Below are 24,686 nucleotides of genomic sequence, written 5' to 3'. Positions count from 1 at the left end.
TTGATTTAAACATAAACTTTAAAAAGAGAGTGATAACCAACTAGTTGAGCTACTAATTATTGGCATTTATAGTTTATTTTCCAAAATAGTTTCGTTAGAAACTCATAATTACCGACTACTACAGAAAATTCTCCATTTTTTCATAAACTATAAAATAGCAAACTATGCATATTTTTTATACTATTGTATATTTATAGCATTATTATAAAAATTGTTATCTCTTGCATGCAATGCATATGATTAGCCAATAATAAATAACTGTTGAGTTCAATTGGAAGTGGAGTTATGCTTTTGGGAGTCTGGATAACAATAAAATAGAAGATAGTGTGAAGATATATTCAATCCTGATTTCTTCTCCAAGACATCAAACTAGCTATGCTTCTTATAACATTTTCATTTGATGGACTCTAAAGTAAGTTTTTTTTGGTATATGGAGAATTATGAAAGCAAGTAAAAATAGATAGTGGAATAGATTTTTGTTGGCATTTTAGTTTATCACCTAGCTTTGTAAAATGAATACTAGCAACCCTAGTGCATTTTTAAACAGCTCAAAATGAACAAGAATGACGCAATGCAATGGTGAGGGCTGGAGGAGCTTTCTTGGTTAAGTATGTATTTCATGAAGCTAATGAGGCTATGGATTGGATGACTGCTTATGTAGCTAGTCACTCTGGTAGCACCATGTGGGCTGGAGATTGAGAGTTGCTTCTATCATTTTGAAATATTTTTATTTTTTGATTTTATCCGATGTATTCGTAATATGATCCATCTGTCTTAGTGGGAGGTGGAGCCCAAAAAAAAAAAAAAAAAAAAAAAACAAGAATGACGCAATGGAAGGACGGACCCTGATAACTTTGACCACCGCAGCGGCTGCTATTTTTTTCTTCGCTCGCTGGAAGGAAACGGCGAGACCGAGACGGCACCTACACACTACAAAAAGGGTTGGAGAAGGGCGATGGCTCGGTCATATCTCCGGTCGTTATTCCGCTCGTCTCCCCTTCCTCGCCGCCGCCGCTTTCTTCTCCAACAACCTCTCCTTCTCTCCCCCTCCGCCATCTCCTCGATCCCATCTTCTCCTCTTCCCCGCCTATCCACGCCTCTTTGCCCGCCGGCGGACGGACGGAGATCTCCTCTCCTGCGGCGGAGAGGGCTCGCCGGAGATATCGGAGGAGGATCTACTGCGGCTCGATTGATGGAATCCCCGGTGGATGGGCGGGATCAGGGGATGGAATCTCCGGCGGCGGTTGCTGAGAGCAGCCAAGAGGTTCAACTGAAGCTCGAGGAGCTGAATTGGGACCACTCCTTCATAAGGGAGCTTCCTGGTGATCCAAGAACCGATACAATTCCTCGGGAGGTACTTCTTTTTTGATTTTATTAGTATTCCGAACATAGTTTTATTAATTTATTAGACATCTACATGAGATTTTGATGCCAGTGGTATATTTGATCAAGAATTTACGCCAGTCCACTTTGTCTTCTTTTTTTTAGGGGTAGAAGGGTTCGGCTTTTATTATAGATGCTCCTATGATTAGGTTGTGCACTTTAAAGTCTTGTGAATGAGTCTGGCTTAGGATTAACAAGTTTCTTTCTTAGAAAAAGGAAAAATAATATATTATAAAAATTGCAACTTTAATTATCAAATTGTTATGACTTCGAGGTGTCTTATTTAAATAAGGAGTCTTATTTAGAACTCTTGTTATGCCTTTGGCTATGGACAAGAGGGGAAGGTATGGTTTTGATGATGACCAATCAATGTTCCTGCTATTTCTTCATATCTATATCTTTCTTTGTTTCTATCTATTTTATCCTCTATATGACCATGAGGAATCGCCCTGGTTGTGGAAATATTGTCTCTGCGTTTTAGAATTGATATAATATGTCTTTTTTTCGGCATAGAAATTCCAGTCACCTCATTTTTTTTAAAGTATTTCCAGTTGGGTATAGGCATGCTAATCTTAAAGCTAAGTCCTCTTAAAAGAAAGTAGGAAACAACCGTGTACACATCTTGTGGTAGATATCTTCAGCTTGTCCAAAGAGACTATTATGGTATGCGTGAATAAATTTAAAGGATGATCTGAAAATGAGTGAAACAAAAAATCAAACTTCTCATGAAGTCCTAGTACTTAACAGTCCATTGTAGGTGCAAATGAATGTACCGAAGTAATAGCGAGACTAGTTCTGGACATATAGCACAATATTTTGATGCTTTATTCATTGAATTGCAAACTTTGTTGTGAGTGCCTACAAAGAAAAAACATTTGTTATGAATATTTCATATATCTGGAATCACACCCCTAGAACGTAATGATGCTTTCACTGGAGTAGTTTGCATGACTATGTTTACTCAAGGAGTAATATAACAGTAATTGTTAAATCCTTTCTCTACTTTTCTGTGCATGGTCAATGTTAAGATCTAAGTAGTTGCAATGGAGATGGTTGGACATTCAAAAAGTAACCCTTGTTCAGCCTTGTTTATCTTACTGTTAATTGTTGATAGCTCGTTTCAATCTGGTGAGCGACCCTTGCCATCAAGTACTAGAGTATTGCAAGACTTGCCTATGCTGCTAGCAGCTAGTGTCCTGTATGCACCAACACTACGTATGTATCATCGTGAAAGTTTATGTGACACTTCCAAACAGGCATCTAGGCTAACTTTATGTTCTGAAGACTGAAACAAGAATTGACTGATCTATGTAGCAAAGGCATGAGATTTATCGAGGGACACTATCTATTCATAGGTATCAAGCTATTTAAAGAAGTCTAATCCTAGGGGTCTTGATCTAACAAAACTAGCTTATATCAGGATGTAAAATTAAATTTTTTTTGTTAGCAAGCTTATACCAATGATCACTATTCTAAGGACTTTTTTGGTTCGCGGGAAGATTTTTTTTCACCGGAATATTTTTTTCTGAGAAGTTGATTTCTGAGAATATTATGATGCCTGAAAAAATAGTTTTGGCATGTTTGGTTGACCATAAAAAAGTGGTACATTACAAAATGGCTTATGTTTGGTTGAGCATCTATTTTTTCTGAAAAAGTTATGTGAAATATCTATTATACCTTTAATAAATAAAAATACCTTATCCATATATTTTGATGGTTTAAGGGTAGTTTTGGAAAAAAAAGGATTCCAAGTTCCAATCGGTAGGAAAGTAGCTTTTTCATGTCCTTCATGGATTTTTCTTTCCTATGAAATATAGGAATTTTATTCCTATAGGAATGTTATTTTCCATCTCTCCTTTGAAAACTCCAACCAAACAAAAGGTTTTTCTTCATTTCCCGTTGACCATACTTTCCCTCTTTCTTTTTCTACGGACCAAACGAGTCCTAAGATACATCATAATATATTGTATGCATGGATAATCCATCAATTGGATAGTAATTGGATGCGATACTAACACTTGTCAACTTTTGTCATAACGAATATATGCAATATGTTGTGATAAGCTGTTGTGGGCTGGTAGTCATTGCTACAAGTTTGTAACAATGCACAATTGCACATCAATTTATTGTCCAGGTAACCTTGTAACAGAAGTATTGTACAAAGTGACAAAGTAAACCACCATATGTCATTACTCAAGAATGAAACTAAATTCTCTGTATGCTTTCTCCTTAAGTTGTGCATGCAGGCATACGCATTCTGCATTCTGCATTCTGCATCCTATCCATTTAGACTGTAGATGTAATGGACTCTTCGTAATATTTATGGAAGTCACTGTATGTGCTGTCTGATATTAGATTCACGAAAATTTCTCCAGTATGAACCTTCTATTCTGAATTTGAATCCACAAGAAGAGATAACTTGATCCCTCCTATGACTGTACATACTCTATCTTGTTGTCTATGTGAAACCAACCATTACAGTTTGATAATCTAAAACCATTTTGATTTGAAGAAGTTATATAGTATACAGTCTACCCTTGGAATATTTTCCAGGAGCTCAAGTGATAAAAGTAATTTAACATATAAGCAAGTGGCTTTCAAATTTGACATATCCTATTTATTAAGTCTGATGTCATTTACACTTGTTGCATGATTGTATGACTCTTATTTCTCAGAAATTTGCAAATTAGATATTACAATCTGTGGAAACTAGAATTGTCATTTTTATCCTAGCACGCATAGGTTGTGTCATTGTAGGTACTAATTTATCATTGCTGATTAAGATATATTCACTATGGACTATGGTTCTTGTTTAGGAAGTGAGGAATTTGTCCTGTCATATGGTTTCAGGTGCTCCATGCATGTTACAGTAAAGTATCACCATCTGCTGAAGTGGGGAAGCCCGAGCTTGTAGCTTGGTCAGAATCTGTTGCCAAGCTGCTTGATTTGGATCCTAAAGAGTAGGCAGCTCTCCTTATTTTACATTATTGACCTGTTTGGCTATCAAGCCGTGTGTACAATGTTAACAAATTAAGAATGGTGTTGGTCAAATAACAGGCTCCCATTCATTACTGGATTCTTTTCAGATAACAATGGTTACTTCCTTTTCTCCCTTAAATATTTCATATTTTCTTCTTTTGGTGATGAGATCATAGAAAGAATATGTTCACTCCATCTATGCAATTATGAGAATGATGTTGTCACTTCTTCAGTAATAATAATAGAAAAGGAGCTTGCCATCTCTTGCTGTTTTGCTTTGGTTAAGAACATTAAGGATTCACTCCACGCAAGTGATTTCCTGTTCGCATTGGAATTATTTTCCATTGGAATGTTAGGATTCTTAGTTGACTATAATAACAATTATTTTCCCTTCTTGGCTGGATAGTATTTGAACAACCTCTTTGGAACCTTGGATTATTGATTATTTCAGAATTTATTTCCTGTATTGGTCAACTTACCATAGTTTTTGTAAATACTGTAGGTTTCTGATTATAAGTTACTGGCATCAAGTCATCTTTTGACTTGCATCCACATTTTTTTGGCTTTACAGATTTGAAAGACCAGACTTCCCACTAATATTTTCTGGAGCATTGCCTTTGAAGGGAGGGTTAGTTCTCAATCTGTTTCTTCACTGTACTCTGTTCCCCAATTAAATTAAATGTTGTGTTAGTGGAACACTGCATTAACATAGAAGATGAAATATATTCTGTAGGTTGCCCTATGCTCAATGTTACGGTGGGCATCAGTTTGGTGTGTGGGCAGGTCAGCTAGGGGAATGGTCGTGCAATAACCCTTGGCGAGTCTTTAAGATTCTCGAGGTGAAAGGTGGGAGTTACAGCTTAAGGGTGCTGGGAGGACTCCTTATAGCCGATTTGCAGATGGCCTTGCAGTCTTGCGTAGTAGCATTCGTGAATTCCTCTGCAGTGAAGCAATGAATGGACTGGGAATTTCCTACAACTCGTGCGCTTTGCCTTGTTACAACTGGCAAATATGTTACTCGCGACATGTTTTATGAGTATGTCATTAAATTTCCATTGGTTCTCACCTGCTTTCTGGCAGCATTATGTACATTTTTGCTGGAGTTGTGTATCATCACATTGTATGATTTTCAAGGAAATTTTTCACTGTTGCACCTGGAGGTGCCAACACAGACATGGATGCATTTAAAATGTGTGACTTCCGTTAATTTAAATGGATGTTCAATACTTGGCTTTTGAAAACTTTCTTAAAAGAAGCAACATTTTTTGCATATAGGAAAACCTTATGATTCCACCACCAGATTGGACCACATGAGCATTTCAAGATGCTCGTGTTTCTATATCTTGGGAAAAGTATAATTTTTTCAATTCTAAGTGAAATCTCTGTGTGCTACACTAGTAATGTTCTGTACTTTGTTCAATAGTAGTGCAAACTATGTTTTCTTTGGAGATATCACTGTTCATTTGTTGTGGCTGTTGTCCTGCAGTGGCAAATCCCAAGGAGGAACCGGGTGCGATTATTTGCAGGGTTGCTCAGTCCTTTTTGCGTTTTGGTACTTACCAAATGCACACCTTTAGGGGAAAAGAAAACCTTGATATTGTTCGTGCTTTGTCAGGATTATTGCTATCCGCCATTCATTTCCCTCACATAGAGAAGATGAGCAAAAGTGATGACATATCTTTTGAGGTCAGCCTGGAGGGTTCTTCAGCAGTTGATTTGACATCTAACAAGTATGCAGGTAATATTCTTTTACATATGGAATTTTTGGCTTGGTCAAGTTCTTTATTCTATATATGATGTACTATTAAATGAATGAGGAAATTCATCTGGAAGATTGTAATCACTATTAATGTATTTGCCATGGATCAAATCAGCTTGGTCAGTTGAGGTTGCTGAGCGCACTGCTTCCTTGGTTGGCAGCTGGCAAGGTGTTGGCTTCACCCATGGTGTGCTGAACACAGACAACATGAGCGTGCTGGGTCTAACAATTGACTATGGACCTTTTGGTTTCTTGGATGCTTTTGATCCAAGTTATACCCCAAATACCACAGACCTTCCAGGAAGACGATACTCTTTTGCCAACCAGCCAGATATTGGCTTGTGGAACATCGCACAGTTTACTGCAACTTTATCAGCTGCACATTTGATTAGTAAAGAGGAGGCAAATTATGCAATGGAAAGGTATTGTACATTTGTTGTGCAATCATGATTGAAAATGTTGCCCATTGTCAGTGATGCTTATTCCTGTGGCACTACAGATATGGGATTAAATTCATGGATGAATACCAGTCAATGATGACAAGAAACTTGGTCTATCCAAGTACAACAAGCAGCTGACAAATAAGCTCCTCAACAACATGGCTGTGGATAAAGTCGACTATACAAATTTTTTTCGGTTGCTTTCTAACATCAAAGCAGACCCTAAGATTCCAAAAGATGAGCTACTTGTTCCTCTTAAAGCTGTGCTGCTAGACATTGGAAAGGAGAGAAAAGAAGCATGGACCAGCTGGGTGCAAACCTACATCGAGGAGGTAATTTTCAGCGATGTTTTTTCCTATATTCTGTTTGTTATTCTACGACTTTTTATACATTTTCTCATGAAGATTTGAGGTTCGACCCTCATAACTCATTTTCTTTTTTATGCTCACATGCCTACTGCCTCTGCTGTCTCTCTTCTTTTCTAGTGATTGCTCTCTCTCTCTCTCTCTCTCTCTCTCTCTCTCTCTCTCTCTCAATTCTGAGAGCATGTGTGGTACAATAGGAAAAGAAGTTAGACATGAATAAATTATAAAAAGTTTAGTATTCACAGAAATAGGGAAGATTGATGGAGAATTGACTATGATGGTTTTGAGGCAAGCAACAAAGAAAAGACGTGCTCACTTTCCGTACAGCAAGTATGTATTTTGAAGGATTGAGGCACCGGTGAGTCCTGCTTAAAGAAACCATGGTGGAAGTTTATTAAAGAGCTTGATATTTGTCTTGGAATTAACCAAGGATGCATAGCTTGATAGAAAGAAATGACATGTAGAACTTGGGGAGGAATAGACAACCAAGGAGGACAGGTATATTTGATTCCTGATGCCATAACTATGAGATATGGCTGGTCCATGATATTTTTTCTCCTCATTTCTTACCTTTGTTCTTATTTCACTTGTACTTTTTCTGAAGGGCTCGTTTGGTTCGCGGGAAGAATTTTCCCTCCTAGGAATATGATTTCTGGGAAACAAATTCCTAGGAAAAGAATGCCTAGGAAAGTACTTTTGGCATGTTGGTTGACCATGAGAAAATGGCAAATTTCCAAAGTGCTTATGTTTGGTTGGCCATCCACTTTCCTAGGAAAGTTATGTATAATTTCTATTATGCCCTTAATAAAAATTAGGTTTTTAATGTCTCTTTAATGCTTCTTTAATGCTGAAGGGACTTTTTGTGAAAAGTAAAAATGGAGTAATTCCTGCCTCATGGGAAAGACTTTCCCATGAAGGGCTCGTTTGGTTCGCGGGAAAAGAAGGGGGAAAGTGTGGTCAACGGGAAAGTAATGAGATGCCTCTTGTTTGGTTGGAGTTTTCAAAGGAGAGAGAAGGGAAAGTTGTATTCCCATGGGAATGTGATTCCCACATTTCATGGGAAAGTCTTTCCCATGAGAAACATGGGAAAGTTACTTTCCCATGAGGCGGGAATCACTCCATTTTTACTTTTTCCCAAAAAGTCCCTTCAGCATTAAAGAAGCATTAAAGAGGCATTAAAAACCTAATTTTATTAAGGGCATAATAGGAATTATATATAACTTTCCTAGGAAAGTGGATGGCCAACCAAACATAAGCACCTTTAGAAATTTGTCACTTTCCCATGGTCATCCAAACATGCCAAAAGTACTTTCCTAGGCATCCTCTTCCTAGGAATTTGTTTCCAGGAATCATATTCCTAGGAAGGAAAATGCTTCCCGCGAACCAAACGAGCCCGAAATGTGGGAATCATATTCTCATGGGAATTCAACTTTCCCTTCTCTCTCCTTTGAAAACTCCAACCAAACAAGAGGCATTTCATTACTTTTCCGTTGACCACACTTTCCCCCCTTCTTTTCCTGCGAACCAAACGAGCCCGAAGAGTGGAAACCAGAGACGAGGCATACTTGATTTGTTTTCTAGGAAATTCATCGTAGTATTGTCAGCGGAATACAGTTGACTCAATATAGTGTGTGAATAATCAATTGGTGATGGAAATGTGTGGTGAATTTCCCTAAAACCGATTTCGCTTGTAATTGAGGTAAAGCTGTAATATTTTTTTTGGTGCAACTAGGAGCTTCTTTGGAAATGTTTTTTTTTTATAAAAACATTGGAGTGCACAGTTATAAATTTATAATTACTGGAACATTCATGAAGTACAAGAATAATTTCCTAAATCCAATTCTTTTCTTTTGACAATTTTACCCCCCTTTTTTGATAGCTGGTCGCCCAGTGGCATTCCTGATGAGCAAAGAAAGGTCGCAATGGACTCAATTAACCCAAAGTATATTCTACGGAATTATTTATGCCCAAAGTGCCATCGATGCTGCCGAACTAGGTGACTACGGAGAAGTTCGCAGGCTTCTGAAACTTATGGAACGTCCATTACGATGAACAGCCAGGGATGGAGAAGTATGCACGCTTGCCACCGGCATGGGCTTACAGGCCTGGCGTGTGCACGCTGTCTTGTTCTTCCTGAGGAAAGTTCCTACGCCCCTACTGTATAGTAAATATCACTTATGAAAAAATTTGCCTGTAACAATGAAATATGAAGACAGCATGTCAATATCAGCATCTTACTTCATCGGTGTAATGTGTAGTGTTTCTGTGTATTGTCTAGTGCAAGACGAGAATGTCTGCTATTCTTGTTGGACGTCAATAAATGATTGAATAGTAACATATTTGGCGAGAAATATACGCAAATGTATTACACTTGATGTTAGCCAAATGGCTAAGAAAGGCATGATTAATGTGAGCCAGTATCTCACTCGTTAAAGAGTGAAAAGTAGGAAGGCTGTGAGAGAGTATAGTTAAGATGGAGGAAAAAGATTTTATCGGAAACAAAGACTGAGGAAAAAAGGGCAAACCTTAAGGCACGAGCCAGCAAGCCCACCTCCCATTGTCTGTTTTACTTGGATCTTTGTTCCCTTCCTCACTAATGAGCCGCCAGGCAGACAGAAAAACAGCCGCTTAATTGCAGGTCCCATTGGCCGTAAAATAGTCCCCGAACAGGCCACACAACTCGAAGCACGCAGACCAATACTGCTGGTTCTTCTGAGAATGTAAATGCGAGGTTTAACCGGAAAAGAACAAGTTTTAACTCCAATAGAGTGCAGAAGGAATTTATTTATGAAAGAAATGCCAATGAGTGCCACATGAAAATAGCTGCGATAGCTTTGTAAGAGAACTAATACTGACACGAGAACCATTTATGAGGACCACTTCAATTACATTACACATGAGAAAAATGGACGGGCCCAGGATATGAGTAAAAGAGCCGAACAACGCGGCTCCCGTCTGTTCTAGCCCCCACCAATGCCAGGCAACTCCCCTCCAGAATCAGGTTAGATGCCGTATGTCCCTCTCCCTGCTCCTTTTTCATCCACAGGATAAATGATGCCAGACACCTGCGTCACCCCTCCAACATCCTCATCCCCACTTATATATAAAGCTTATTTATAACAATTACAGCAGTAAACTATAAAATCTCCGTCTGTACCGATACCTCAGAAACCAGCCCATCCAGCTGGCTGGTTGGCTTCAGCCTTCTTCATTTCACGGCCGCCACCGAACCGCTGTGGAAGTATTCCCTTGAACCGATGTCCTCGGCACCTCCGACCCAGAAGGGACTGCCCTGAATACTATCATTGTCAAAGCCCATGGTTCATTGGCGGAATAGGTGGCGGCTTGCTTGGTAGTATCTCTGCTGCCATTGGCTGCCCTAACTGTTCGAACTGATCTAGGGTGAATGCTCTTTGGTGTGGCCCTGCACCTTTGGCTCTTCGGCAAATGCTGCCACGGCTTGGGATCTGGGCTGGGTGTTGCAGGGCTATCGGCAAACATACCTTGCTGGAGTTCCCACAACCGATCCTATCTTCTCCCTTGGCTGCAACGATGATCATCATAGGAAGGTTGCATTAGTTTACATGAAACTCAGATGCTATTACAATAACTAAAGGGAAGCCATGATACAAGAATTTATTACCGGAGTATCCGACTGCGTGCTTCCAGGAGATGTCTGGGCCTTTGAACCGTCTTTGCCTGCAGGTGATGAGGTTTGCTGCAGCGAGGGCACGCTTCAGCTCCTGGATCTCCTGCCTCTGGGAGCGGCAAATGGCAGACAACTTTTCATATTTCGATGTTATTTCTTTCTTTTTCCATGTTAGCTTGCTTCAGCTCTTCCTTCAGCCTGCATACTCTGCTTCCAACCCTTGTCCCCTAATCTACTCTTATCGTTAACCATTACTAGCAGCATTTGCAGACTGGTGCTTACTGGTATCAAACTCAGCCACAAATGTGCTGAATGCCTTGTCCTGAAAGCTGGCTATAACCATCAGGATCAGATGCTCTGGTTTTCTCTAAACCTTGCTCTGAGCCACCAGGAGAAAATCGTATTTCAAAAGTCCTCAGTTGGGGCAGTGTCAACTCTCTCTGGAGAGTTCCTACGGACACTCCGTTGGAGATGCTGTTCTTTTGAGGACTAGCTCTATTCTCAGGTTTTCTTTGATTGTGCTTGATGCCATTTTGCTAGCTGGTTCTTTGTCAAATATTGGTCCTTATCCTCTTCAGTGTGCAAATCTTTGCACAATGCTGGCTGGTTCCAAAACGCACCCAAGTGTGCGCCATCCCCAGCAACCTTTGAAGCTGATGAATGCGAGGTACTTTGAATGTGTTCTCTTGATGGTGGTGGAGGTGGAGGGCTCCTATGAGGCATTGCCGATGTCCTCTCTCGAATTCCTGCCAAAACAAAGCCAGTGCATTAGGATTAAGAAAGTTACAGGTCAACATAGAACTTAAAACTTCAGAAAGTTCAACATTATAGCAAATGTGACAACAATTTTTTCTTTCTTTCTGTTTAATATAATGAGAATGCAATCAGAAAAAGTTATCATTATCTTCTTTATGTCATTTAACTTCCAGAAGCTGCATTTGTATATAACCCAATTCTAGTACCTATATTGAGGAAGTCAGTAATAATTTGTGGAATATTTCTTGCTTTTAACAAATGGCCAACACCAACAAGAAGAGCCCACATGGATCTAAAAAATTCAATAGTATGAAACTTTCTACGATAAATTTTTAAAGCATGCATGAAGTAAATCCAAAATATGTAAATGCTAAGCATAAAAGTTTGGAATACTCCCACCTTCATCCTGCACATCTGCTGCAGGTGGGCATATGTCAACATTTAAAGCAGATGTAGACCACCAGGCAAGCGCTTCTGCAGCTCTGCCGGCAGTAGCTCATTAACACGGGACCATACCTGTTATAAGAAATGATTTGGCATCAGAAAGAGGAGCGTGAGCTTGGCATCTCATGGGCTGTCACACATGCAACAATCTAAAACTAACCTAGATTCATGGAGATGAATGGGCAATCAAGCAAAGACCTTGCCTGCGTGATGTTTGGTCTGGCATCTGGAGAGGCTTCAAGCATGTCTTTAATAAGACTCGTCACAGAAGCACTGAACTTTGGTGAATCTGGGATGCGATAATTTCCATTAAGGATTTGAAGCTTTGATTCGCCATCAAATGCAGATTTAAAGTAGCAAATTCTGTACAGTAGGCATCCAAGAGCCTGCAACGGAGCGAAAAACAACTTCAGCTCTAGTTTCCATTGCTGGGAACACAAAAATCCATGATCACTATATATAGGTTCATACAGAGTACATTTCCCTTGGATTCACCACAAACATCAACTTGATGCACTATGTTGGTTACTAGTAAGTGATAATGCTCAAATACTTGGCATAAACATATTTTTCTTTAAACTTTGTATCAGACCAACAACATTTCAAACTGTGAAGCAGAAAAACGAAGAAGAAAAGAAAACCTTAATCTGTGAAACATAGAAAGGTAATATTCAATATAGTACAAGAGGGTTATATGAGGGATTTACCCAAATGTCTACTTTCTCACTGATAACTTCCCTTCTGTATAGATCCCACATCTGCAACCAACAAATTATGGAACAAATTAGCATTTTCCTAGCAAATGAATCAAGTACACATCAATGTCAAGCCATGAAAAGAAGTCTGCACATCAAACCTCAGGGGCTCTATATGCAGGGGTAGTATGCTTTCTGATATTATCTTCCTCAATGCCCATCTCTTCAGGCCTGTTGAAGCACTTGTGATTGGTTGAGGTGCTACCAAAGTCGCACAATTTCCAAGCTCCATCAGCTCCAAGTAGAACATTTTCAGCTTTCAGATCTCTGGATAATGCAACAAAAGCCCATGTGATGACAGGTCACAGAGTTAAAGATAGCACTACTTTCTCTTCTCAGGAGAGAATGTGAGATAGTGAGATCTGGTTTCTCCTTGTAATGAAAGAATTGTCTAATATCCAGAATAAGTTATCAGAAATCATTATGGTCAGTTATCAAATCTTCTTTTTATTAAAGAAAAATCCAAGGACATTGCATCAGAAAGGACTAACAAATCAAAAAAACAAATTAAGGACTACAAACTTTTTAAGCTTATCTTAGTACGTTAATATGACTGGTATTGATGCATCTATTTGGACAAACCTCACCAGAACAAGGAATGTATATCTCAAGTTCTGCCCGACCAAAAGCGAACATATAGCATTAATATCAAGCTAGAGCTACATAAATTATCAGAACTCATTGAATGAATATACACACAAGATCAAGATATCAACAAGCAACGGTATACCTATGTGCAATTGGTGGAGACTGGCAATGCATGGCAAACACTGCATTGCAAACATCTCGGAAAATCAAAAGAATCTTCTTCTCCTCAAAGTATCCTGCCCCTCTGTTCTCCAGCACTGTAACCAATGACTTCTCACAGAACTCCATCACAAGCATTGCCTCCATCGTCCGACCCATGTCCAGGATCGCATGCGCAACAAGCATGACAACATTTGGATGCCCTTTGAGCAGCTTCATCACTGAAATCTCCTTCATTACCAGATCCAATGACTCCCCATCCTGACAAATCACGTGCTTCAGTGCATATTGCTTGGATGAGTTTACAGCATCACGGGCGAGGTAGACACAGGAAAATCCCCCTTCCGCTATGACATTTCGGACATGGACTTTCAGACTGCCAACATCAACTGTGCGACCTTCCAGGCCAGCTTGTTCTTTTGGCATGAACTGCTTGAACCTCCACATGATCAAAATGAGCAGAACAAAAACTTAACAATCCGAGCTTTATCAACTTGAAACCTTCAAAGGGTTCTTAATCAGTATCAAAAGAGTTCTGGATCTAGATTAAGAGTGTAGAGTCCAAAGCTAATTTTGGAATATGAAGTTTTTTTCTGAATCCAGATCTAACTTCTTGTTTACAACACTCAGATTAACACCTTGCTCTGCTAAATGGTGCAGCTTCTTTTTTGATGATTATTGAACCAAAATATATCAATCCGATCTGAAGGAATTGGACCAACAGAGCATTGATAGTACTAGAAAACTAAAACTAAAAACCTTGAACTGGTTCACAATTTCTTTACTCTCGAGTCAAACTTTTCGTTTCAACACTTTAATCGGTACCTAAATCTGGCAAACTTCAGATCTTTTTGATATGCTTAAACTTGCGTGCAATATTTGTTAGATGCCCTGAAATCATGAAGGGAACTATAAATCAGCAAGATTTAGAATATATAAACCTCCTCAAAGTACAGCAATGACAATCCAAACAACTGATTGTTACTAAACCCAACCGATCCTGCAGCAATCTACTGACTTTGATTGGATCCGATTGCTATATAAAGATCTAATTTTAGGGAGGAGTGTTTTCCCAAAACGATCCACATATCAAGGTCCGAAATCTACTTCAGCTTCATATTTGAAGCGCGGAACCCCCAGATCCATTATCTACTGATGGATTCGTAGCTCAATGAACAAGAAACCACACAGAGATCATTCTTCTACCATTCGATTTGCAATTAAACAACAAAATACAGTACAATACCTGAGAATTCAAAGAAAAACACCTGGATCTCCACTTCCGAGCTCCAGCACAAAGAGATAAAACCCTAATAGGTGGAGACTGACGCACCTTCAAGATTCGAGCCTCCGGAGGCGACAGGGATCTTGATCGGAGGGGTTTGGGTTTTGACTCTTGCGGAAGAGGAGAGATATCAGGCCTTTCCAATGATCAAAAGAATGGCTATGGGAAGCAAGAACCAAAAAGAGCTTCCCCCCCGCGCCCACTCTTTTCCCCTCTTTCTGCGATGCCGGTGGATGGCCGGATATTTATAGGCCCTCGTCTACCCCGCGTAGGGGCACGACCGCCCGGTCGTCGGTCACGTGCGAGCGAGAACCGGGTGGAGGCGTGTCTCTTGTTACGTGGACCCAACGACTCCACTAGATGGATTATTTATTAAGGGACGAACCCATCAATCACCATCGTCTGATTCTAATGGATGTCCCTCTTGAGAAGAAGGTTTCACCATTTCTTTTCTTTTTTTGTGAAAGTAAAGATGTCACTGGGTTGATCGTCCCACCTGATATTATGTGATTTCAACCCATACCATCAACTTCGGAAGCCTGGCCTCAGCACATTTTTAGATCATTATAAATTAGTATATGATGATGTGAACACAATAAAATTTCTTAAGAAGATTAGGTCCATATATTGCTTGCATTTGCCATTAACTTATTGTGCATGCTCTTGCCCCATGTGAAAGACAGATCTGATGTCGTTGTAAACTGTGAGGGTGATATGTGGGGACATTAAGCTTGTTTTCCTGCCCATATGATGTGCTTCTTTTTTTTATTTTTTTTGCTAAAACAGATGTATCATACATTAGGGATATGAATACAGCAAAAAAAATAAAAAATAATAGGTTCCGGAGCGTACCAGATAACTCTCTCTCCCTTATCCAAAGAGTATCCTCGAAATGGTTGGCCACATAGGAGGTCATTCAATCGCTGCCTCGTTGGCCTCTCTATACATATACTTCACCTGTATGACCATCCCATTACAAACTAAAACCCGGATGTTTCTAAGCAGCAGGTAGTAGTCGCCCACCCCACCCACATTCTATTGGATCCAGCTAATGACTGTTGCCGAATCGCCCTCGAGCAGTATGGCTCTAGGCTACAACACCTGCCGAGCATAACTCAAGCCAGCCCAAGTCGCCCTCAGCTCAGCCCCCGGACCGAGGTGTTGAAGATCTGACAACCACCAATTGCAATTACCCCAGACTCCAGATCTCTGATGATAAAACCGGCACCTCCCCTACTCCAGCCATCCAGTATGATTCCGTCGAAATTTACCTTGAGGAAAATCGAGGGTGGGGAATCCCAGGTGAAAAACACCATACGAGACGTTCCACGAGCAGAAGTAGAGCTCCAAGTATCTCAAGCTATTAAAGATCCATCCAACAGCTGTGACTGAGCAATCTTTGTTGCCTGGAGTCGAGCCCGCTTGACCATGACCCTCGGTGGGGGGGAGGGCAGTTCTCACCAAATATCCAGACGTTTCTGGATAGCCAAATCTGATGAGCCATATAGGTCACCACAATAGTCGCCTGTCGAAATTGCAGGGTGATAGCTTACTATTTGATCACATGCAGAAATGATGTCGAGTGACACCAAACCTCCAGTGGGACTATGGAAAGCTCTCAGATCCTCCTCACACGCTGGCACTGGAATAAGGCGTGGTCCACTGACTTAACCACCTGGCATAAGGGGCACTGGGGGAGAATATCCAAGCCCCTTCCACTCAGAATGAGTCTTGTTGGGAGCCGGCCCTAGGCAACCTTTCAGAGGAATAAAGCCACCCTCGGGTGCAGACCGAAGCGCCAGATCCAGGCATAATCTACCTCGGGGTGCTGCTCGCTCTGGAGAATGCTGTAGACATCACCTACCTTGACCGTGGATATGCAGGTCGAGCTCCATACCTCACATCGGGGCTGGCCCATCCTGGAACTGGCACAAACCAGATCCTCTCTGCAAGCTGATCTCCAAACAGCTGGGCAATCCAGGTAGTGTCCCACTCTGCCCCTCTAAGGCGAAGAAGGTTGCATACCCAAAGTCCTCCTAGGGTCTCGACATTGATCATAGTCGACCAATGCCTGACTAGAAGCGAGTCCACCTAGGGGTTGTCCAATGCATCCACACCCTGCCCATCGCCAATCAGCCATGTATAGTCGGCTAAGACCAAAGGCACATACTTGCGGACTCTTGCCAAATGGAAGAGCATCCTCGACCCTTCGCTGGTCCCTCACCTATATGAGCAGGACCATATTGGGCTTCCATCACTTGACTTCAAAAGTAATGCGGCTTCAGGACAAATTTGGCTACATGCCGGACGATCAGTGCCTCCCTCCTCGTCAAGAGAGACTGCACCCCCAGTTCTCTGACTCGGGTCGGCTGGAAAATAGATTCGCAAGCCATAAGATGCACCCCGCGGCCACCACCATAAGACTCCCAAAGAAAGGCCCAAAAAAGCTGCTCGATCCTCGTTAGCATCATTTTCGGAACAACGGTGTTGGACATGAGATATATCGGCATAGAGCAGAAGACCGACCTCACCAGGGTCACCCTATCCATCATGGATAGTGAGGCCGCCCTCCATCCCTCCAGCCACTCCTGGATACGCTGAACCACACTGAGGCACTTGGACACCCGCAGTCTCTTCCCGATGAACGAGAATACCAAATAGCACCAGGGCCCCTCCTATTCCCTCATGCCAAACAATCCTCTGATCTCATGCCGCACTCGCAACTCCGTCTCGGACTGAAATAGATTGTGAACTTGTGAAAGTTTACCCTCTGATCAGAAGCCTCTCAGTAATTCTCTAAAACCCTTTTCAGGGCCCGAGCATCCCTTGAAGGGTTTTAGCATGTTATAATGCGCAGCGGAAGCTAGGGATTTTAAAAATTTCTTGATAAAGTTCCTTAACATAAAACCCTTATAAGCCAAGATCACCTTAATGGAAGCAATCAAATAATATAATATAAATGCAGAAATAGAAGAATACCTCTAACGCTAATCCAATATGCAGAATTTTCACTAGGTGCCCAAGTGTCCACCCTCCAACGTTGATCCACACGAAAACTTGATTTAAGTCTTAAGCTCCAAAGACTTTGATCCTTAATGCAGAATTCTTAAAGAACTCTAATGGCTTGCTTTCCTTTCTTTCTATTTTTCTTTAACCTTCTAAAATTACTTCTAATCCTTTTGTCCTAAAGAAGACTACCTTGTCTTGGCTTAGGACACACTAGAAGCAATGCTAGAAAGAAAGAAACTAATGTAAGAAAGAAAGAAGAGAGGAGTGGGGTGGAGTTGGAATAATGAAACCCATGGAGTGCTAGCCTATTTATAATAGGTGTAGGGATGCATCTCCAAGGGATGCATCCCATCCACACATCCTTTCATGAAAGGACATCATCTAAGGGCCATATCAAATAAGAGGAGGTGCAGATCAAGTGAAGAGGTGTATCAAATGATATGTCCTTTCATGTGGTGCCATATTTTGACCAAGTCAACATCACATGCTAATCACATGTCCATCACGCCTCACCTCTTGATCTTTCATGATGATGATCCAAGGGCTCCAATGCAAGGCGCCATTTACTTGACCCATTATGTCTTCATCCAATGGTGGGATTAAGATCCAATGGTCAATTATGATAGCCATCCTCTAACCCAATCCAATTGGGTTAAACCAACTCTCCATTATGTCTTCATCCAACGGTAGATCAAGATCTAACGGTCTAGATTGAATGATTTATTAAATCTAATCCAATTAGACTCAAACCAAGCCAATTAGGTGCCAACTCTTGGCTAACCCATATTAGAAGATGATCTAATCAAATTAGATCAATTAAGAATCAGATTCGAATCCAACTCGAATCAAGAGCTAAGGGTTTGCAACACCTGCTAGGATGTCTATCTTGCAAACATGATCTAATCCAATTAGACCCTTAATAAGTTTTCTTGTGTGTGACCCATTGGGTTCCATACTTAGCCAGCAATAGGTGTGAGTGCAAGTTGACCTAACTTGATTAGAACTCTTCTAATCGATTTAAGTCCAAACTGTGCGAACCCAAACTTAACAATTAGAATCCTTTCTAATTGGTGATTGAATTAAACTCTTTAATTCGATCAAACCTATAAGACAAGATTGACGTCTAGCAACGTGTCATGTCTACCCGGAAAATATGGAATTTGGTGGAAATACCAAAAATACCTTCAGTGGCAAGTTACCGTGCAATTCAATCCTTTAATCAAACTGCATCCCAATATGTATATGAGTATGAATATATGTCAAACTCAATTTCATATTCATATTTTTCTCAATCTTTTAATGATAATTCAAATAATAAAATATTAAAAACTCTTTCTAATTTTCATTCTGCTTTGATCAAAGGCTTCCTGAATTATCATATGATTAGAATAAATAGGATGCTATCTTCTCTTACTAGAAGTGATTAATTCCTTGTTGACCTACTCATAATCTTCGTACACAATTCACCATATCCAGAAGACCTCGTACATAACTTATTGTCATGAATGAGTGTTAAACCAAAATATGGGTTCATGTGCACAAGATACCATGGTGATCTCAGGTCATAGGATCAGTTGCACAACTCTCACTAAGAGAATCATCTTTTGACATGTAAGTAAGACTTCATAAGATTTCTCTTTGTAGGTCAATTCAGTGAACTCATTCCTCTAATGAGCACCCACATCTTTGTATTAGTGTCTCCACACAAATGATTGTGAGATCAATCATCCTCTGCATCGAGCATACATAAGACATGCCAGTCTTTCCGGTAATCATTGATCCCCGACTCAATGTACCAATGACTGGAAATATTAAGATTAGGATTTTAGAATTTTAAGTCTCACTAGTATGATCTCATCATAGTCTTAAAACCATTGCCCTAATCTAAGGAGTTTATCATAAATATAATCAACAGCATATGATAAACATAACGCCTTTATTTCATATTTAAATGTCATGTACATGATTTGGACAAATCAAAAGAAAAAACCTTTCGCAATACATATTGCGATTGGCTTGTAGGGCATCTACTCTTTCAATCTCCCACTTGCACTAAAGCCAATCGCTCTTATATTTTATCCCCATACAATCGAGGTGGCGATCGAAACTGCTGTTGTGGTAGAGCTTTAGTGAACGGGTCTGCTAAGTTGTTCTTTGTGTCTACTCGTTCAATGACTATGTCTTGTCTCTCGACAATCTCTCGAACGAGGTGGAAGCGTCTTAGAATGTGCTTGATTTGTGATGAGATCTTGGTTTCTTTGCTTGAGCAACAGCTCCAGTGTTGTTACAATAAACTGAAACTGGTCCAGCAATCTCAGGAACTACTCCCAACTCAGCGATGAACTTCTTCATCCAGACAGCTTCCTTAGCGGCTTCACTTACAACGATGTATTCTGCCTCAGTAGTTGAGTCAGCTACAGTTTCTGCTTGGAACTCTTCCAGCTCACTGCACCACCATTTAGGATAAAGACATACCCTGAAGTGGACTTGCTATCATCTGGATCTGATTGAAAACTAGAATCAGAAATCCTTCTAGTTTCAACTCAGATCCCCATAAACTAGAAAAAACTTTAGTCCTTCTTAAGTACTTAAGAATATTTTTCACAGCTATCCAATGATTTTCTCCTGGATCAGCCTGGAATCTGCTTGTTATGCCTAAGCATAAGCAACATCAGGCCTAGTACATAGCATAGCATACATAATTGATCCTACTGCCGAAGCATAGGGAATAGAATCATTCTATTCCTCTTCAGATGTCTTAGACATCCTTAGAGAGACGTATGCCATGACTCATAGGTAAGTAACCTCTTACTTCCTTCCATGCGAATCTTTTTAGCACACGATCTATGTACTTAGCTGGGACAAGCCTAGCATCCTTTTAGATCTATCCCTATAGATCTTTATACCAAGTATATAGGACTTCTCCCAAGTCTTCATGGAAAAGCTTTTTGATAGCCAAGTCTTGACCGATTGTAACATTGGAATCATTTCAATGATTAGATCATCTACATACAATATTAAGAAGACAACGGCACTCCACTAGTCTTATGTACACACATGGTTCATCCACATTTTTGATAAAACCAAACTCTTTGACTGTTTATCAAAACGGATGTTCCAACTCCTCGATGCTTGCTTTAATCCATAAATGGATCTCTTAAGCTTGCATACTTGATTTGTCCTACCACTTGAGACAAATCCTTCTGGCTGTGTCATGTAAACCTCTTCCTCAAGATAACCATTAAGAAGGCGGTTTTGACATCCATCTGCCAAATTTCATAATCATAGTATGCAGCTATTGCAAGCAAAATCCGAAAATTTAAGCATGGCAACTGGAAAAAGTTCATCATAGTCAATTCCTTGCTTGCCTGAAACCTTGCCACCAACTAGCCTGAGGTTTCTACTTGCCATCTGCTCCATCTCTTAAGACCCATTTGCAACCTATTAGGGACACCTTCGGGCAATCCAACCAAAGTCCATACTTGTTTATACATAGAGTCATTCGATTCATAGCTTCTAACCATTAGAGTCATTACTCATGAAGCTTCCAAATAGTCAAGGACAATCATTTCGACGATGTGGCTATCATCTCAATGAAAACCCATACCTCTTAGGTCATTCGCACTCTATCTGACCTTTGAGAGGAGATGTGTGTGGTTGTACTCATCAATGACATCTGGTGAAGAATCTTGTGTTTCTATTTGTAGGTCTTGAACTTCATTAAAGTTCAATTCTCTCACTGCCCTTTCTAAATAAACTTTCTAAGAAAGTGGCATGTCCTACTAACAAATACCTTTTGTCTAAGTGATAGAAAGATATCCAATACTTCTTTGAATAACCTATAAATGTACATTTACATCACTTAGCTTAGTCCAAAATTTTTGACATATGCTGGCAGCCCCATATTTTAAAAATTAAGAGGGCCTACCTCCATACCATATGAGTACTAGAACAATTAAAGTATCCTGTTAGCAATATAGCAGTTCAAGCATAACCCCAGAAGAAATAGGAAGATCTGTAAACACATCATGACCTACCATATCTAATAGAGTACGATTCCTCGTTCAGCTCACCATTTAGTGTGCGTATACCGGAGGTGTCATTCAGAGAGAATGCCTTTTCTTTAAGATGATTTAAAATCACTAGAAAGTATTCACCTCCTCGATCAATCGAAGATTTAATACACTTTCCGTTTGTTCACCATACTTGATACTCCTTTAAACTTCAAAGGCTTCGTATTTATTTTCATAAAGATACACAAATCCGAACCTTGATAAATCATCAGTGAATTGATGAAGTAAGAGTACCACCTCAGCGGAGTTCATAGACCACAACATCGTATTAATAAGTCCTAATAACTCACTGCCCTTTCCCATCAGGAATGAGACTGGTCATTTTCCCATAAGACAAGACACAAGTTCCTAATGAACATAATCATAAGGACAAAGAACTCTTCTTGATAACTGTTGATCTTATTCACTTATAGTACCAACCGGCAACCAAAGGAGGTATTATTCACTCCTCCTCCTTTATTTTGCTTTTATTAATATGAAAGACATTGTCATTAAGTAATAAAACTAGAAGACCATTTCCATAATGCCATTGCAAAATGCTATTAAAAAAAGCAACCATTGCCCTTTCCATAACAAAAACCTTTCTTAACAACAAAGAATAAATTACATTCTAATAATTTTGGGCATATAATAACAATCTTCTAATTGTAGGAGCTTTCCCGAAGGCAATTCCAAGTTGTAGGTTCCAACAGCTTCAGCCTGGATGGACTCTCCTCCAGCGCCATACAGCTCGAAGTCACCTTTCTTCAAAATTTTAATTTTCTGTAGTCCATGCAAAGATTTGCAAATGTGAAAACCACAGCCGGTATCCAATACCCATGAATTTGAATTTGAAGAACTTAATGACAAGTTGGCATGTAACATAAACATACCTTTTGATGCAACTCTTGCATCGGTCTTCATACTTGCAAGAAAACTCTTGCAATTCCTTTTCCAGTGGCCAGCTTTGCCGCAATGAAAACAGGTACTTGATCCGGAGTTTTTCTTTCTTTTTTGATGCTACTCTTGGGGTTCAATCGTTTCTTAGAACCCTTATTTCCCGATTTCCTCATAGAGGTGCTATTTATAAGAAGGAGTGGACCTTTATCCTTCTTAATATGCCCTTCAGCTGTTTTGAGCATATTTAACAGCTCGGGCAGGGAGGTGTTCAGCTTGTTCATGTGAAAGTTCACAACAAACTGAGAGAATGAATCAGGCAGTGATTGCAGGATCAAATCCTGACTGAGCTCACTATCCATAGCAAAACCTAATTGACTTAATCTGGTGATCAAGTCTATAACCATAAGAACATAGTTTTGCACTGGAGTTCCTTCATTCATTCTAGCACGGAACAACTGCTTAGATATCTCATACCTAGCAGTCCTGCTTTGTTCTCCATACAACTCTTTTAAATTGAGAAGTATGGATTGAGTGTCCATGCCTTCATGTTGCCTCTGTAATTCATTGTTCATAGAGGCAAGTATGATACATTTGACAGTCACACTGTCATTTTTCCACATCTTATGTGTGGCAACCTCCTCTTCTGTAGCATCATCCCCTAGATCTCCAAGATCAGGGGTTTCAAGTATATAGAAATTTTCTCCTGAGTGAGTACTATCTTTAAATTCCTCAACCAGTCCACATAGTTTGGTCCGGTCAACTTGTTGGCATCTAAGATGCCTCTTAGTGAAAGTGAAGAAGCCATTTAATAATTCTACATATGCAAGAACAAAACTAATATAAGCAGACCAATCATGATGACATGTTTGCAACTAGATAAGGACTTTAATCTAATTTGTCTCCTACTATTTTTATCGAATATCATAGCCCTCTCCTATGATAAACGTGAAAATATAATTTTTCTTAGTAGGGTTGAGATCCTAATTCATCATAAAAAGCCTTGTGTTTACACAACAAACTCTTATGAGTTCAAAGGTAGGAAACTCTTTCCAATTGCATCTCATGCAATTCTCAACTTTATCTTGTCCTCTTAAAATACTTATTGCCTTGTGTTAGCACAACAAACAATAATATTTTAGTTAAGTCAAACCCTTCATTTCCATATAGTCATATTCGAATAATATTGCCCTTGTGGTTGCACAACAAGGCAATATATTAAAATATGCCATAAGCATCTTAATGCACCAAGACAGTATAACATCAGTCCCCATTGCAAGTCTTGTGTTAGCACAACAAACTAGCATGGATCTTGACATAATAATATCGAGGCATGAAGGAAGGCTATCAATAGTGTTATATCAATATTAAGCTTATCCATAATAGGCAATCAAACAATTGGCCAGGTAAGCAGGTGGGAGGCTCCCCTTACTCAGAGAGTAAGGTCCTAATTAAGTAACCACCTTTAGTGCTTTCCTTAGACACCAATTAGATTAATTGTTCTAGAATGGGTTAGCTCAAAGTTTTTCAACACTATGACTTAATATAATTTTTATTGAGGGCTTACTAGTCTCTAGCACATTCTTTAATTGTAACATACATTTAACATGTCTAAAATAAACTATTATGCATCATGGCTATCTCATAGCATGTATAAATCATAAGCAATTAATTAACATGCTTCAACATATTTTCATATGGAAAATTTCATATCATGATATTTTATTACATAACATATCATATATTAATCATACATTTCAGCATTTCTCTAAGCATATGACATTACTATCTCATAGTAAATTAATAATCATACATCATACATAATTATTTGATTGAACCAATTAAGGATGGCTCTGATACCACTGAAGGGTTTTAGCATGTTATAATGCGCAGCGGAAGCTAGGAATTTTAAAAATTTCTTGATAAAGTTCCTTAACATAAAACCCTTATAAGCCAAGATCACCTTAATGGAAGCAATCAAATAATATAATAAAATGCAGAAATAGAAGAATACCTCTAACGCTAATCCAATATGCAGAATTTCCACTAGGTGCCCAAGTGTTCACCCTCCAACGTTGATCCACACGAAAACTTGATTTAAGTCTTAAGCTCCAAAGACTTTGATCCTTAATGCAGAATTCTTAAAGAACTCTAATGGCTTGCTTT

General features: G+C 39.6%; 1 protein-coding gene and 1 pseudogene across 4 annotated transcripts; one reads left to right on the top strand and one right to left on the bottom strand.

Annotated features, from left to right (window-relative positions):
* The first annotated feature begins 874 nt into the window (after nucleotides 1-874).
* On the top strand, nucleotides 875-9,263 carry LOC103718428 (annotated as a pseudogene).
* Nucleotides 9,264-9,678: 415 nt separating this feature from the next.
* Nucleotides 9,679-14,790, bottom strand: LOC103718429 (probable serine/threonine-protein kinase DDB_G0276461). 4 transcript variants are annotated; one of them, XM_039123278.1, is made up of 8 exons: nucleotides 14,524-14,790; nucleotides 13,261-14,168; nucleotides 12,632-12,797; nucleotides 12,483-12,533; nucleotides 11,936-12,161; nucleotides 11,731-11,847; nucleotides 10,570-11,321; nucleotides 9,679-10,470 (listed from the first exon to the last, which is right to left on the bottom strand). In XM_039123278.1, exons 2-6 carry the CDS (start codon nucleotides 13,722-13,724, stop codon nucleotides 11,831-11,833), a joined length of 924 nt encoding a protein of 307 aa, XP_038979206.1. In that variant the 5' UTR covers nucleotides 13,725-14,168; nucleotides 14,524-14,790; the 3' UTR covers nucleotides 9,679-10,470; nucleotides 10,570-11,321; nucleotides 11,731-11,830. The 4 variants fall into 4 exon arrangements, with proteins under 4 accessions (XP_038979206.1, XP_038979204.1, XP_008805476.2 ...); XM_039123276.1 differs by having other exon boundaries at nucleotides 11,974-12,161; XM_008807254.4 differs by having other exon boundaries at nucleotides 11,979-12,161.
* Nucleotides 14,791-24,686: the final 9,896 nt, after the last annotated feature.

This window comes from Phoenix dactylifera, unplaced genomic scaffold (genome assembly GCF_009389715.1).
Source record: "Phoenix dactylifera cultivar Barhee BC4 unplaced genomic scaffold, palm_55x_up_171113_PBpolish2nd_filt_p 002363F, whole genome shotgun sequence".
NCBI lineage: Eukaryota > Viridiplantae > Streptophyta > Magnoliopsida > Arecales > Arecaceae > Phoenix > Phoenix dactylifera.
The sequence above is the reverse complement of the archived record's forward strand: the minus strand, read 5'-3'. Positions and strand labels throughout refer to the sequence as shown.

Coding starts and splice junctions, on each gene's coding strand:
- LOC103718429 (XM_039123276.1), bottom strand. CDS start 13,724: ATGTGGAGGTTCAAGCAGTTCATGCCAAAAGAACAAGCTGGCCTGGAA. Junction 12,798..13,260: donor TCTCCACCAATTGCACATAG/GTATACCGTTGC, acceptor TGCATTATCCAG/AGATCTGAAAGCTGAAAATG. Junction 12,534..12,631: donor CTGCATATAGAGCCCCTGAG/GTTTGATGTGCA, acceptor TGTTGGTTGCAG/ATGTGGGATCTATACAGAAG.